This window comes from Pundamilia nyererei, unplaced genomic scaffold, assembly GCF_000239375.1.
Source record: "Pundamilia nyererei isolate P.nyererei 1_Seehausen unplaced genomic scaffold, PunNye1.0 scaffold00020, whole genome shotgun sequence".
In the NCBI taxonomy this organism is placed as follows: domain Eukaryota; kingdom Metazoa; phylum Chordata; class Actinopteri; order Cichliformes; family Cichlidae; genus Pundamilia; species Pundamilia nyererei.
In genome coordinates, this window is record NW_005187421.1 from 616820 (window position 1) to 630998 (window position 14179).

The 14179-nt window shown below is 39.7% G+C and overlaps 1 protein-coding gene across 5 annotated transcripts in view; it reads right to left on the reverse strand.

Annotated features, from left to right (window-relative positions):
• The window catches only part of fam13b (family with sequence similarity 13 member B), a 69211-nt gene that overhangs the window by 16576 nt on the left and 38456 nt on the right, over positions 1-14179 (reverse strand). For all 5 annotated transcript variants that reach the window (XM_013909160.1, XM_013909162.1, XM_013909159.1 and 2 more), the window contains exon 7: positions 9823-9947. In XM_013909160.1, coding sequence (XP_013764614.1) covers positions 9823-9947 — 125 coding nt within the window. The remainder of the gene's footprint in view (positions 1-9822; positions 9948-14179) is intronic.

Consider the following 14179-nt stretch of genomic DNA (forward strand, 5'->3'; position numbering starts at 1 on the left):
CACACACACGTTGGATTAGAGCAGCTCCTAAAGCCTCGACGGCAGACACAGATAAGCCCTTAATAACATTTTAAGGAACCACACCTTTTACGGCTATTTGTTGGCATTAATACTCTAAACCCTTTGTTAGTGACCAAAGTATAAATAGTTCAACTTACATTTAGTCTCCACATATATGATGACCACTAAACTTTGTATTATTCAAACAGATTATGACTGATTTTTTTGATTTTACTAACTGCATTATTATCTACGTCTTAAAGGTGCAGAGACGAGCGCGTCAGAGTAAAAGGGATGCTTGCCAGAATCACTCAGATCACATCAGGTTAATCTGCTGCCTCCTCCCTGGATCCCTCTGCTAGAAACATCTCTCCTGCAGCAGGGTCAGTGGACACAGTCCAACTTACACACCACCACAATTAGCACTCTTGTGTAAACGTTGTAGTCTTGGATATAGTAATCATCACAACTCAGCTCTTAACTTGATATAAATCAATATCAATAAATCAATATAAATATAAAACTATCATGTACGTTTGGCCATTTTTCTCCAGTTGGATTACATGGGTTTCCATTTGTGAAGAGCAATATTTATACATTCATAACATATTTACTGCTGATTTACCACCAAAGGATTATCTCAGTCAGCACTGCCACGGTCTAAACACAACTGTTATTTCCATCTGTGTTGAAAGCTATCCTTCCATTCGCTGCTGTGCGTGCTGCTGAGGTAATTCAATCATTATTCAACAAAGCCATTTTAAAAAATATCTCCTATTGGCTTTCAGTAATGGAGAAAAACTTGTACGATTTAATATTATCTCGCAATCACACATTTTATACTTGCAGCACGGGACGTGACCTTCAGGTATTAGGAGATAAAATCATTGAGAAATGTGGATGAAATGTGCAGTATTTACTCGACTCTATTTTGAGTTTGTGCAATTATCTGAAATCTAAAACATTACAGTACCCTGTGTGTATCACAAATTTAGGACACCGGTATCAGTTTTGCACAGATAAGAGCATGAACTGCAGAGGTGAACCACTGTGCTGTGTATTAGCGCCATCAAGTCAGCTGACTGGTGACTAAACAGCTAAAAGATTGTGGGTTACTGCAAAGTAGAGCAGAGGGACTTTGTATTATCAGTGATGACACTAAAGAATAAAATAACTAATCAATTACCCACTTTTATTATTTTCAATGGTTCTTCTGATGCAAAGGCAAGAATATACGAGTGTGTGCGCGCGTAAGGTAAGTTAGAGGTGAGATATGATTTTAAAGATGTGCTGTTGTCAGCAAACCTGACTCGGCTCTGTGACTGCAGCAGCCCCCGCACACACACATACATATATATTTATATATATATATATAAACCAGCATGTTCAACAAAACATAGCTCACTGCTTAAGCTCGTTACCCACTTCGGACATAAATACACCTTGCCTGCATAAGCCTTTCCTTCCTTAGCACAACCTGAAACACACACTCGCCCACTCTTCTTCATAAGCATCATCTTACATCTCATAAACAGCTCTCCTGGCTGCGTCTGAAACTGTAAACATTTATAGTCCTTCGTGGAAGCGCCAAAAATCCGTCACAGATGTTTGTATTCAGATCGCAACCTAAACACAGACCAGGTCAAAGATGTAACATCTGTTTGTTTCACTGCCTCCATGATGCTCATTTGTTTGCTTCCATCATTTGCTTTGCGCAGCTCAGATTCATTTGTTTTCTCTTAATTGTCCCGCAGCAGTTTGGCCATCAGAGAATACCGATTTGATTTTGGTTAAGTTGGCCCAACAAATCCTCCTCATTCCACCATTCACCAGTCACGAGGAACTGATGCAACATTGTTAAGAGCTTGCACATTTACAGATACCCTCACCGTTTTGATTACTTTACATCTAACTATGCATTATATATTTTTTTACATATTGATGGTTTAATTCACATTCTTTTCCATGTCAGAAAAAGCCAAAAATGAATCAATGATTATTTTCTTGCTAAATAGATTTGCTTGTAAAATGTGAGGTAACAGCATTAAAAAGAAAAAGCTCAAGGTCACATCTTCTAATTGCTAATCATTAGCTGAACGGCATCAAAATCCTTACATCTGAGCAGAAGGAAACAGGGGTTTGGCATTTGGCACATCAGGACTTGTTTTACGTTAATCAGTTAGCAAAATTTCTGTCGATAAACTTCCACACGCCTAATTACTCCCTACTACCTTGCCTTTTCTTTCCTTCTATGGTGCAAAAAGTGCTGACACACTGTCATCATGCACTCTTGAGTCATTTATATTGAGATTACATAACTTAAAAAAATCTGCTGTCAAGTATATACTTCCTCTGGACTCCTATACAGCTCCTCTTTCTTCTCTCTGGTAAATAAAGACTGAGCAACAAGCACAAACTATCTTCCTTCCCCTCCAGTTTTCCATGTACAATGATGTTTTAAATTCCTAACATTTCCACCAATTCATACCTAAATCAAAACTTCAACTATTCTTCCTGCTGCTTCTTACAGTCATTTTCCCTCAAACAATCCACAACGATCCACTTTCCCCACCTCTTCTCTTTATTCACTTCATCAATCATCCAACCACATATTTGCTTTCTCCTTCATCCATCTATTCATCCATGAAATCTTTCATTCCAGTCAGACTACAGGAGTTACATAACCCCTGATGTTTACCTCTGCAGCAGAATGTCACAGGCCATTCTCATTTTCCCAGCTGTGTTTCCTCTCACTGTGATCTACTCTTTTTGTTTAGCTTTGGGGTTTTTATGCCACTGGATCAAGCCGGTAGACGGTTCAGTTTCTGTCAGTTTCTCTGTTGAGTATCTTCTTTCTTGTCTTTCCACTGTACTCAGCAAGCCAACCTGTAGGTTATTGAAGTCCAGTGTGAGAAGCGAGCTTGACTTTTAGCCAAACTCTGCACGATCTCTGTGTTTCTCTTCTTTTTGCCTGTTAACCAATTGACACATCTCCTGTAGCAGCAGTATCCAGCTGTTAAGCTTGTTCTTCCTGAACCCTCAGTTTTTCCTTCCTTCTTCGAGTACCTGGCAGGTCTGTAGACCAACCTTGTATTCAGAGGTTATCCCAATTGAGCACTTTGAGGTGTCAGCGTCAGTACAAGCAGGTCTAGCAACAGAGCCACGGTGTCAGCAGGGTGCATGCTGTAGCGTCCTCTAAAACGGTGTGTGTCTTGAATTTATGAACAAGTGTAGATGTGTGTGTGTGTGTGTGTGTGTGTGAGTGAGTGAGGTTGCCTCACTCTGCACTCTGTCTCCAAAAGTGCTGCAGTAAATATCCAGAGCTCTGCTCAAATATATGAGCTTCTGATGTAACCAGGCAACAACCCCAGGAGGACCAATGGGATGGGAGGGGCTGAATTTGAGACCCAATTGTAAAGAGGGAAGAGGGAGGGAAAGCTATGTGGGCCAATCTTACGGCAGAAACTGGGAAGAGGGTTGATTTTTTTTGTCCACTCAGTGCCGAGTATGAACTCAGCAGTTTACAGTCAGCCCCGTGGGCTGTGTAATGGCGCGCACGCACAGACAAGATGCACACAAACTAACAGATGCCTGTGTCTTTTAAAACACCCTGTATGAGCTTTTTCCAAAAGAGAAGAATTAAAACATTTAGAAAATACAGACTAAAAAGGCACAGAAACAGTGTACGAAAGAAAAAGGGTGTGAAGGAACAAAGAGGCCAAAATATTTATACCAGTCAATGAAGGAAGAGTTAAAAACGAACAAAGGGAGAACAAGTATGACACAAATGGACTAAAGGTGAAGACTCCTGTCAGTGTGCTGATTCATCGACTACAAATATCCCTGATAATCATGACTCAGACAAAGCAAGTAAAACTGAACGGGAACCGCTTCGATCAGAAATCCTAAAGAAACTTCTGTGGGTTCCCTCAAAAGAGAAGTAATAAAGACACAAATATCCACTCGCCGATCAGCCAAACTAAACTGACAAAGTCAAAAATCTAAGAATTTTCCTGGATGGCTTTATCGGTTTTAGTTTTCTTTCTTTTAGTCTATTTTTTAGTTCAGTTAACTAAAATGTGTTTTTTCCTTATTTTGTTAATATTTTTGTTATCTATAATTACCATGGTTGTATATATTAAGTTATTAAGCTTTTTTAAAAGATGTATATTGAAGTTTTAGAGAACTTTCGAGTCTCGTAGTAAGAGCGGAGAAGGAAAACAATAGACTAAAACCATTATAGCCCCTGAGATTTAGAGGCACAGCGCTCACTAAGCATGACCTCAGCAGAAAGACAAAAATCATGAATCATCCTGAGCAAACAGCTGCTGTTAAATACTAAATACAAGACTAGGTACATATTTTACAAAAAAGAAAACCAAATACTGATTTTGTCTGTTTAAGCAAAACGTACCTACAAAAGTAACTACACTTAAAAAATAAGCATTTTCCATTTGGGAGCTTCAGTGTGACTATGAACACAGTGTGTTTATATCAGACAGTGTGCCTCTGTTCTTCTGTTCTGGACAAACTGTAAGGTGAAGCTTCTGGAAGTTTCCATAAAGAACAGTGAAAGTTAAAAGTTGATGATTTTACAGTTGCACAAGCAAAATTTAACCCTCACATACAGCAACTAGGAGAAGTTTGATCCAAATTCTTTTTTTCTGTATGATTTTTTAAAAGGAAGAAACTTGTTTTAACAGTTTCGACATATTAGATCTGTATTGACACTTTGCTTATGATTGAACTGATCCTTCAATTAGTTAGCACAACTTCAATGATTACAGTTTGGATAAATTCTTTAAAAACGTCACTTTAAACTTGACGACTGGGTATTATTATATATAACTCTAACCGCCGTCAATTTGAAGACCATGGACTTGCAGATTATTGACAGACTAGAAAAATTTAAAAAACTTTTTCATGACCATCATAGATAAGAAATGTGCAATACACCAAATCCGCTCAGTGGTGTACAAATCCTGCTAGTTCCAAACTTCCTAAAGGATCCAACTTTAGATTCTGTTATTTCCATGTGGGATACACCTGTCTACACACAACGTTCCAGGAATCTCTCAGGGGAAGAAACAGACGAGGAGAATGTGTAAATGTTATGAAGCGTTCTTCATGAATCATTAACACTACTTTGACTTTCAGCCTGCCTGGTATTACCGCTGACTTTGGTGACGCCTAAACTAAAACTTTATCTTCTATTTATAACATACAGACACAACAGGGGCAGCATGTTGACAAAGAGGCTTCAGAGCCAATCAGAATAACTGTTTTATCTATTGTGATTTAGAAACGTGAGCACTCTTTGGAAAGATAGAACAGCTGTCCCCGAACTGTGGATGAGCACTGATAGCACGTCAATGAGCGGTACAATCTGGGTCAGCTGGTATATCATTTTACACACTGTGCCCGAAGCTAGTGCCAAGGCCACAGTCTAGAAACAAAGGGCGAAAGGACCAGGAGACCTGTTTGAACATTATTAATGGGTTCACTGGGTTGTACTGACAACAATTCACCAAGCCATAAGAAACCAGTCCCATCAACTTAATGCAGTGATATAGAAACATATAATTAAAGCCAGAAACACACCGCTGCTGAATGGCATGTGTCAAAACAGCAGCTTCTAATGTTTTCTTTGTATAATTAGAAACCCTGCTGTGACTAGTCACACAATGATGTGCGTGACATTTCACACAACTGCCTTCACCTACACTTATAAACTTGGTAAGGTGTGGCTCTGGAGACTGGCTCTACAACTAAGAAATCAAAGTTCAAATGGTGGATCCAGATGGGATTTTGTTGTCCCTCACAGACAGGTTGTTTAACGTGGTCCGAGTCACACTTGGCCGTTGTTCGTGTCACTTGATGCACATCATATGCCATGTTGCAGTGCTGCTGTGGCTGTGTGTTTTCTCCTTTAGGTGTTTCAAGCTGAAGGCTTGTGTTATCATTTCCAGCTCACTCTAATCTCTGTTCCATGAGTGTCACAGTGAAATAGATGCATGGAGAGTGGAGTTGACAACAGCTGTGCAACAGCTTTCTGTCATTAAATTAACTGCAATGACAGTTTTGTTTAGCTCTATTTGATTGCGTTGTACATTTTTTTTATGTCTCCTATTACTTTCCCACTGCCTTGACCTGCTGATCCAGCCCCCTCCATGTTCCAGACCTCTTTGTTACAGTAATCCGCTCGTGCTGAAGAAAACACACTATGACAGTGTTGACTAGTTCTGTGTATCCTTTTAAATGCTTTGATTATGTACTGATCCATCACTTCCTGTGTGCATTACACTCCTTTTGCTATAGAAAACATACATCACAATTTAAAAATGCTAAAGAAAGAAAAGAATCTAAAAACAACTTGGTCTGTGTGCATATCTACCTTTTTTCTTTTGGTGTCAGCTTTTGAAAATAAAGCAAACATGACCTATCCATGTACAGTCCATGTACAGGTCACGCAGAGATCTTATAGCCAACATATTCGAGTAACGGTTACCTTAAGCATGGGCAGGGTGCAAGTAAGGAAAACCTAACGGAGAACAGCATCAACACATGTCAATACTTACTGAAGGATTGTTATTTATAAAATTTCTGGAAGCAGACTGCAGAGCAGAGACAGCCCAGAACAGGTTTACCTTATCAATTTGTACCAGGAAGCAGCAAAGCCCTGGGAAGCAGAGCTAATTATGTGTTGGATTTGAACACAAAAATCCGGCAATTATTTTTTTCGCTTTTGAAAAACAAGACAGGGTGGTTTGAATTGGGACATTTTCGCTCCTTTTTATACATGATGGGATTCTTTCAGCATTTGTGATAGATCGTGCTATCACAAGCTTTCAGCTCTGGATGAGGATGTAAAACTAACCATGGTTTCTGTCTCCTTTCTGTTCCTCGTGTGCAGAGAGTTTAAAGGCCCTTTTACACTGTGCAAACTCGAGGGAAGAATTGTAAGGGGACTGTGGTACAATTTGTGCCTGTTAATCCAAAACAGTGGCTATGAATTACACCTGATGAGGACTCCAGCGGTCAGTTTGGAGATCATTTTGGACCAGTGCAATATGGCATAAAACGATACAGAATACACAACCAAGCTTTCAACATCCAATTCACACAGGTAAAAAAGTAAGCGACTGTTTGTCTCGATGCATGCTCAATCATCCAGGTAAGGAAATCCCCAAAAGCTGATTCTGTTCATCTGAACGATGGGTTTTCAGTTGGAGAAACATTTCATCACTCATCCAAGTGACTTCTTCAGTCTCAGCTCACTGCAGGTTTCCCAAACATATAAACAGTTCCTTTGCACATTGCCCAAAACTAGGACCAGACCAACACAGATCAGTTTCATGATTATTAATATCCAAATTGTTGTGACCATTGACAGTTTGGTCAAAGCCAGTGTAGGTGACCCAGAAGGGACGAGGTCAGACATATATGTGTGCGTGCACATGAAAATTGTTGGCACAAATGGACAGAACAAGGCTCTCCAGCCTGGTATGGTGTCCCAGTGAGATATACGAATCATTTCCACAGTCACACAAAATAATCTCATGCGTGATTTTTATGTACACAGATGTAATCTGCTTCACGAAGAGCTACACAGGTCAGTCACGCTAGACTGGTACGACGCTCTAAAAAGTAAAAAATTGAGGCCAACTTGTCTTCAAAGGTAAAATTGAAGACAAACGTTTGCTAATGTTTTTAAAATCTACTGTCAGGCTGACATTTTTCCTCCTGAGGTCTAGTATTGCATTATCACTTAGATTGAAAATCAATAAATCGTTCACAAGTAGGGACATTTTCCAGTTCTTATCTCACTGTGGCGCTTTTAGCTGCCTGAATCTCCATTCCCTCCAATAATCCATCGCCCTCCTCCCGCCTTTAGCCATAGACGTGCTTTCTAAGGGTGATGCTTCTCATGCTGCCAGGGTATTTCAGTGATCCCATGAAAAATACTTTCCACACATGGAGAGAGAACATAAGCAAGGGCAGAGAGGGAGGGAAGTAGTGATGGGGTAAGAAGAGAGATCAGAAGAGAAATTCCAGGGAATATATATATAGATCTGAAATGAGTAGAGGCTGTCGGAATCTAAGGTGTGTGTGTGTGTTGGCTGTCAGAGTCTATTAAGAGGGCACAGCAACAGCCACAGAGGACAGCCTTCCCTGTCTGTCAAGTCTAGACAAACAACTGAGCCACCGTTAACGCTGAATCACTAGATGGGAACTTACCTTTTTGGAGCCTTGTCAAAGCATATGGCATATACATATATGGAACAGCAAGCTCAACTCAAAAAAAGGTTTGAGGACAAAAAAACAGCCCAACCTGATTTTCAACAAAAACATTTCTGTGTATTTTAACAGAAAATTAGACAAGTCTCCAAATCTGATGTTAAAACTTCATGTAGTTCTATAGAAAGGACACTGTTTATCGTCCACATCTCGTTGTGTTCTACCTAGCAGTGCTTATCCTTAAATGGTTTAGGGAGTTAGGTTTGTAGTGGGATCACTGGTGTAATTATGTGGCAATGATAAATAGTTAAAATGGCTCATGGATCTGTCAGGAAGATCCTTTGGCAGAACTTTGCTAAGGCCCCAGAGAGGTCAGGACTGGCTCTGGATCAAGCACGCGGGTTAAATTAATAGACTCGACTATAAGTGTTTCCAGCTTGCTTCCAAAAACGTGGTGGTTATAATCGTAGAAAACAAAAAACAAACCCATCCAATCATAACCAGTACCATCCTTAATGCTCAAATTCTAAACATTTATGCATTTAATTTAACAAGCCTATGAAAACGTCAACTCTGAAAACACAAAAATAAATATTTCTTTTCACATAATCAGACTCGAGAGGACTAAATAGGACTAGGAATTAAAAAAGAAAAAAAAACAATCTCTAAATCTGTGCATTATTGAAATGGCTCTGCGGAGTACACTGGATGCTCCATGGTCTACAAATACCACAGTAATCCCCCCAGACCAGACAAGAGGTTAGTCGAGGTCAAAGGGATGATGGCTGCAGGCTAGCCACGGCTAACCGACATTTAATACCAACTACAATCAATCCCATGTGACTTCAGGATCAAAACCATCTGATGTGCATTGTTTAATTTAAAGAATTTACTGCATGTAATCCCCCCTTTGTTTTCACTGGCAGTCTGTGCACTGTGGTACAATAGCTGCAACCTTAAATCTTCCTCTAATAAAGCTCACATAAATATAAACACAGTCACGGAAAACATTTCGTATTGAACCACAAACAAAAAATTAACTGCTAATACCAAAGATACACACACTCATACTCCAACTTGATCCCTGCTGTCATTGCTGACCTTTTATACTATAACACAGTTAAATATGTTCACAGTGGGCTAAAATGGGACCACAGCACAAACAAGATATCATCCAGTTAACTTCAGAAGCATACACTGACCTAAATACATTGCAACTGCAAAAACACTAAATTGTCTATACTAGTACACATCAAAAGGGTCTGACTGAGAACATAAAACAGACTGCTTTCTTGTGTGGAGCAAACTAGAAGTAACTAATCTGTAGGCGTTACAATCCAGATGCTACAAATGTGCTGTAAAAGATGCCCATTTCTGCTAATATATAAATAAAAGAGGAACTGATATTTCACATGAAAGAAGCTATTTTCCACATGTAGGCATGCAGGTGTGCCTTGAAAGTTTGGCTTGTCTTTTGGTGCGCCTTGGGATTAAAATATTTGTTTGTCTTTTTAAAAATCACTGTTTCTAGGGCATCATAAAATGAAATAACTCGATGAGTGAATGAGCTATGTGTGACCGCACCTGACTGCAGGGTTGTCATCGGTGTGCGTGCGTTGCGGTGAGTCGGAGGCAGGGCCGTCCTCCCCGTCCTGAGGCAGCTCTTCACATTCTGCCTCACACTTCTCATCATCCAACAGCTCTGTGATCTGCAGACAGAAATATAAAAGGATGTAAATGAGGAACACTACAAGCACTAAAACAATTAGATTTAAAAACAGGATTACATTACGGAACAACAAAGGTTACAGCACAGGTAACCACAGTCCACCTGTACTGCGGGTGTAGCATAATCCAGAAATGTTTACCAAAGCGGTTTCTTAAAGGGTAATGCGATGCATGTTTATTTTGCAATAAAGATTTCGGGTAGTAACGTGAAACTTTATTTATCTGTATCTCATGCTGAATGGAAATATACACGCTGACATTAACCAGCCTCACGATGGAGTCCAATGAAGACGGCCAACTTCACTGTTAGGTTTACAGTTATAAGAATAGCATGTGAACATATCCTATATTTTTATTTTTCAGGGACTTCCAGTGATTGCAGAGATAAAATCATTTCATATAAAGCTGTATATACTCTGTGTTTGCAAGGCAGAACCAAGATGTTACCGTTTGTTCAATTAGATATCCAAATATAGACGACGCTAATGAGTAACACATTGACAGCACAGATGTAGTCTTCAGGAGGGAGGGAAAAAACATTTCTTTGACGGACAGATGGAGGGGGCGATGAGTGGACAAGAGAAACGAGAAGGAGGGAGAAGGACGGGAACGAGGGTTTAAATTCGGGCTTGAGGATGTATCATTTTCTCGTTGACGTAGCAATGTCCCGATGCATGATAGTCACATTCCAAGACTGTAATAAGGAGAAACCAGACCACGAGGTATGCAGCACGTGGAGCTTTGCTGTTTGATACAAAATAAATTAAAAATTAACAAGTGAATGCATTTTGCTTTTAAATGGCAGTTACTCAACCTTTTTTAAATGTCAGACTACATCCACAGCTGTAAACACACTGAGCACATAGTTGACATGTATGATACGTGTGGGTCTGTGTACTCTGCAAACATAGAAAGGTCACAGAATGGGTCAAAAATTGATTATTAATATAGAAAAATAACCACCAGAAGACATTTTATTTAATTGCGGAGGTTTCTGGATGTTAACTCAACCATATCACACAAACTCTGTGAAAAACTGAGCACGCAACACACACACCAGAAGGAAAAATCACCGTCTTGTTTTTCCTTTGACTCACAGAGAGCACATGTCCTATTGTAGGTGCAGGAAAATCCTTTGATTGGCCTGCACGAGCCACATATTCAAAGCTTTTACAGAGAAGGAAACAGGGTGATGGAAAAAGACGAGCTGATGCTGCGTGTTTCTAGTGCAACCTAAACTCGACAACAAACTATTGAGTTTCTTTTGCCGCAGCTCCGGTTTTAAGGCTAAGATCATGTAAGAAGGTGTGAATACGATGAGGAAAAGGTCAAGCGAGCGAGCCGAAGGGAAAGAAGAAGAGTGATAATGAATCTGCCAGTAAAAAGAAAGAAAGGGAGACGGGAAGGAGATGGATGTAGGAGAGAAGGTGGGAGGGGGAATAAATATGTTGACAGAAATAACTCATCATCATTCTGGTAGGTGACAGCATGTGAACAAGCTGTACTTTATGCTCCAGCTCAAGGATTTCTTTTGTTGATTTAGTAAAACATGACTTTTATAAACAGATATTTTTTCCTGTGTAAAATCATCAGCTATGTCTTCAGGCTACACCTTATGCTCACATTGCATTAGACACAAGTTTGACCTCAGCTACAAAAACCCAGAAAGGAACGTGGATTAAAGGTTAAACCAGATTCACTGTCATGAGGAAACAACATCACCCTGTTTGCCCTTTCCTGTGCCTCTCTCCTTTGGTCTTCTCAGCATCTGCTGCTGTCACTGTACTGTCACTATGGAAACACCTCTGTTAAAAAAAGCCCTGATTGGTTGTTGGGAAATACTTGCATCGTCACATGTGCAGACCTAGGAGGATGACTCACGAGATTCCCTGAAGTAAGAGAGCGTGTGTGTGTCTAAGTGAGACCAAGTGCAGAACGTAGACTTTTAAACAGCTTCAGTCTCAGTTTTTATGACAGAGCTTCAACTGAGAAGTGAAAATATCCTTTATCCCAGCATGCAGTTAATTATCACCCCGTAGCTCAGCTTATCTTTACGTGTAGGTGTGTGAAATACTGATTAAATTATATGGAAGCCTGACAGACAATTATTAATCTCCTGACCATCCTGTGCTATTAACACATAAAAAATACAAGTGATGCTAATGTTTCACAGGAGCTGGAAAAATAAGCAGCAGCTCAGCTCATGGTGATGTTAAGAGAGGACTCTGTTCATTTCTGCCTTCACATCACAATCATACTTGGACTTTTCTAGAAGCGACCCTGAATTGGATACGTGGAAGAGAATGGACGGAAACCATGCTACCATCGGGAAATATTGTTTTGATTTATTAAAACTCCAATTTTGGATGTTTATATATGAATGCAGAAAATTCATCTCTTATCTTAGACATTTATATATAAGAACCCAACTTTCCTTGCTTGCTTCTTTCAGCTGCTTTTCATTAAAACGTTCTCCGCTGACCCGGACATACACATAATTATCAACCAGAGAGCTGAAACAATAAATATAGAAACTGTCATTTAGTAAACACCTTCCTGATGTTATAATCCAAATCAGAATATTTTGAGTGTAAAATAATTTCAGATTATGTGATTGCCACAAACAGATACAAACACACACAGCAGGAAATCACAGAAAGACGGGTTAAACATTAAAATTATGCAAAACACGAAAAATTAATATTGAATTCAATGAACATGAACTGGGATTAAAGATTTAACAGAAGCATATTCTATCCAGGCTGCTGGTCATTGACATGGAAAAATTGGTGTGGATAAGCTTTAAATACAAAAGCCCCTGTGTATCCACATTAGCGGTTGACATCATGAACAATGAATCTTGATTGTATAACTTCCCCCTGGGCTAGATGTGTTCATTCAAATGGTATAAATGGAGTTATGAATATGGTCAACAATGTGCTGAGTAAGTTATCAGAAAGCATTTGAGGTGATGTAACAATATTAGAGGATAAGAGAGGTTAAATCCCCCTGTCAAGATGACCTTGCTTGGTCATTCATTGGGTTGGTTAAACAGTTATAACCCCCCGCCCCACACCCATTTAGGGCTGTGGAAATCTTTAATCGGGCTAACTTATCAAATTAATGTTTAAAAACAGAAGATGCAGTGCTTTTAGACATCAAGTCCCAGTGATGATAGACAAGTGCGCCTCTGTGTGGTGTGTGTGTGGTCGAGTGGGTGAAACGATGGGAGAGAACACTCTAGAACAAAAGGTCACGACATTGGCCCTTATTTAGCAGTCTAATCCAGAGTTTCAGGATGGAGAACAAGGAACAAGCTGCACTGACATCACTAGCTTGGCTGTCAAACTGTCTGTGGGCCAAGAACACAGAACAATCACAGAACAACTGATTGGGATGGGCATTACCGATCTCAAACTGTGGCCTACATTTGCGGTTTCCAAGGGGTCATTTGTACGTTCAGAGCGGTATGAGACTAAAGAGAACAAAGACGAGAAGCAGTTCTTTCTCATTTTCAGATTTATCTACTGCAGAGAGGAAGCTGAACTGTGAAGTGGACTTTTTTTAAGGTGCTGGAAGTGTAAAGGTCCAAACTGTTCAACTGAATCTCCTCTCAGTGCTTTATTGCTCATTCTTGCTTGCAAGACTGCACTGCTTACTTCCAGCAGTACCACTGGAGAACAGCCCTCTGGCCTAATGTTCCTGCAGTGAGTGGGCAGTGTGATCTAGATCTTAGTCAAAGTAAATAAATCAAGAATGTAGCTGTGTGTTCATAAGACGTTATTGAAAAATCCGTAGATCTTTGTGTGTTCATACTATATATCTCTCCACAGCTATTATACATCTCCTCTGCTGTCCAACTAGGCCAACAGATCCTCCTTAAATAACTCCACATTCAAACTTAAATAGGCTACCACTCAATAATTTATCACTCGTGTCAGAGGTCCAAGCAAGTGTGTGTCCTCCATCCTAAGCAGGCTTCTACATCCACCCAGTTGGAGTTACTGTTCACAGTTCTGACCACACCTGTGCTTTCATTAAGACAGTAATTAAGTAGACAGACAAGTCTTTCATACATGGAACACATAATCCTAGATTTTCCTAGGTTTTAAAATTATAACCTTTCATTCACTCAACTGCATGTATACACATTGCAGCTGCACTACAATGCAGCTATTGATTATTTTAGTAATAGAGTAATCTCTTCCATTCC